Source organism: Borostomias antarcticus, assembly GCF_949987555.1.
Source record: "Borostomias antarcticus genome assembly, chromosome: 12".
Lineage (NCBI taxonomy): Eukaryota > Metazoa > Chordata > Actinopteri > Stomiiformes > Stomiidae > Borostomias > Borostomias antarcticus.
In genome coordinates, this window is record NC_140245.1 from 1,435,904 (window position 1) to 1,438,403 (window position 2,500).

At 47.3% G+C, this 2,500-nt stretch overlaps 1 protein-coding gene across 1 annotated transcript in view; it reads right to left on the minus strand.

The window, feature by feature from the left end:
- LOC311316322 (protein unc-13 homolog A-like) overlaps positions 1 to 2,500 on the minus strand; it is a gene marked incomplete at both ends in the record, with an annotated part of 40,622 nt that overhangs the window by 968 nt on the left and 37,154 nt on the right. Inside the window, 3 exons of the mRNA XM_084447164.1 lie at positions 48 to 137; positions 597 to 665; positions 1,416 to 1,569. Of these exons, the coding sequence (XP_084303290.1) occupies positions 48 to 137; positions 597 to 665; positions 1,416 to 1,569 (313 nt within the window). The remainder of the gene's footprint in view (positions 1 to 47; positions 138 to 596; positions 666 to 1,415; positions 1,570 to 2,500) is intronic.

The window sequence follows — 2,500 nt, forward strand, 5'->3', positions numbered from 1 at the left end:
ATGTCATGTGACCCAGCGTCAGGAAGAGCGAGCTTCTGGTGCGGTACCTTCATCCTGAAGAAGGTGATGCTGGTCAGCAGGTCCACGGTGGATTTGAGGTCCTGCAGCCTCTCCGGACTGCTGGCTGGGAAGTTGTTCTGTAAACAACAACAACAAACACGCACAGGAAGGAACAAACAACCAGGGTCAACACATCTTAACTGTCATATGCAGATGATCGAGTACCGTGTTCAATGACGGTCTTCGCTGAGCCCGACGAAAGGCTCGTATTCTACCGACTGAAAATGGCGGCGTTCGATAAACAAGTACAACAGTCATTAGAGACCAATGAACTGACGTAGAATAGTGAGAACAATATGAGATGTTAAATAACCAAAACACAAACGTCAGAATGATAAAACTATCAAAACACCACAACAAAATACTTCTACTCCAACCAACTGGCATCAGAAAACAACAACGAAAAAGCAAGTTTCCAAAAGATTGTTAGAACCAAAATGAAGGACTTACTTCACTCATAAATGACAATGCTAGGTGTTGTTTGTTTGTTAGCGAGGACGATAGACAGTAAAGCAACAGTGAGAGGTTTTGGGTACCCGGTACATTGACAGGTCGATCCTCAGGGAGTTGTGCAGCTGATCCAGCAGTTTGACAAACCTCTCCTTCTGCAAGAAGACGAGAGAGAGAAAACGCCACCCTTCAGCAAACCTCAAACCTTCCACGAACGCCACAGCCTCATTGGCTGACGTTTGGCTAAGCAAACAAGGAGGATCTGACTGGCTTCGTCGTGTTTGGACGGTCGGAGCAGTGGGCTGGGTCATGTTAACCTGACGTTGTTTGAAAACGGGGTTTGGAAGATGCTGGTTTCGGCCTTAGGGGAAATGTAGTGTAGACTTTGGAAAAGCATGTGACACATTACAGACAAGTGGTAAATGGTAAATGGACTGCGCTTATATAGGGCTTTTATCCAAAGTGCTTTACAATGAAGGCCTCTCATTCACTCATTCACACACACATTCACACGCCAATGGCGGCAGCTGCCATGCAAGGTGTTAACCTGCTTGGGAACAATTTGTGATTCAGAGTCTTTTGGGATCGGCGCTCTATGAGGAAATACAAACAGCTAAGATGGGCGGGTTCAGGTGTGACGACAGTTAGGAGCGGTTGAAGTTAGCGTGTGAGACACAGTGATAGACAGATGGTTCGTCCAATCCCCTGCCAAGTAGTCCCTGCCCTTTTCCAAACAGTTTCAAACCGAGTGCTCCCAGATGGTTGTTAAGTTAGTAAAATCCCGCCCTGAGTCCGAGAACTCTTGGGGAGCTTCGCATATCAGTCTCAAAATACCAGTGAGAGACCATGAGAGTGAGACGCGAAGACCCAGCGGGCGGGGCGGGGCTAGACGGAGAGACACTCACCCCGAAGTTGGATGCGGCGAAGCGGTCGGAGGCGGAGACGTTGTTGGAGGACTGGGTGGTGTGGGCGTAGTAGGCGTTGATGTTGGCGAGGAGGGTGCTCATCACCGCGGGAACGCCCGGGCACATGTACTTAGACGACAGGCAGGCGAAGTGACTGAGGAGGGAACAGAGGACAACAGGGTGTCTGATCAACAGGGTGTCTGATCAACAGGGTGTCTGATCAACAGGGTGTCTTATTAACAGGGTGTCTGATCAACAGGGTGTCTGATCAACAGGGTGTCTGATCAACAGGGTGTCTTATTAACAGGGTGTCTGATCAACATGGTGTCTTATTAACAGGGTGTCTTATTAACAGGGTGTCTTATTAACAGGGTGTCTTATTAACAGGGTGTCTTATCAACAGGGTGTCTGATCAACATGGTGTCTTATTAACAGGGTGTCTGATCAACATGGTGTCTTATTAACAGGGTGTCTTATTAACAGGGTGTCTTATTAACAGGATATCTTATTAACAGGGTATGTTATCAACAGGGTTTCCCTGTGTTGCTTGTAAAGAGTATCTTTAGGAAAGTGTCCTTGAGTTTTCACTAAGTGGTTCTAGTACTTGTCTGACTTGTAGTTGACTCGGGACAACTTAACAATAGTGAGAGTCTTTCACGCCAAGAGTCAACGCGGTTGCAGTGTTGTCATGTAAATGAGTAGGCTTTAATGTAGGGGCAAGGTCAAAGGTCAAAGGTCACACTGAGTTGTAGAATTGGCTGTGAAAACGCGTGAAAACGCATGAAAACCGCCACAACAGTTTTGTATACAACTTCTTCTGTGGTGATGTATTTATGTAACCGAGTGAAACCAGAGTAGGCTTGAGTCCTCGTGAGTCCTGAGTAGGCAGCGAGTTGTTGGTTTAAACTCACTCCTCCAGTATAAATATCGTCCACCCGTGGTGATGAAGACCTAGCTTTTCGTCGGCGTAGCTGGTTAAAGCGGTGTCTGTCCCACAGGAGACCCGGGTTCGAATTGTTGTGGAAACTAGCAGTGTTTAGAGGGTTGTTTGGCCGTAAGATCAAGTTGGCTCAGCTGAGCAGAAC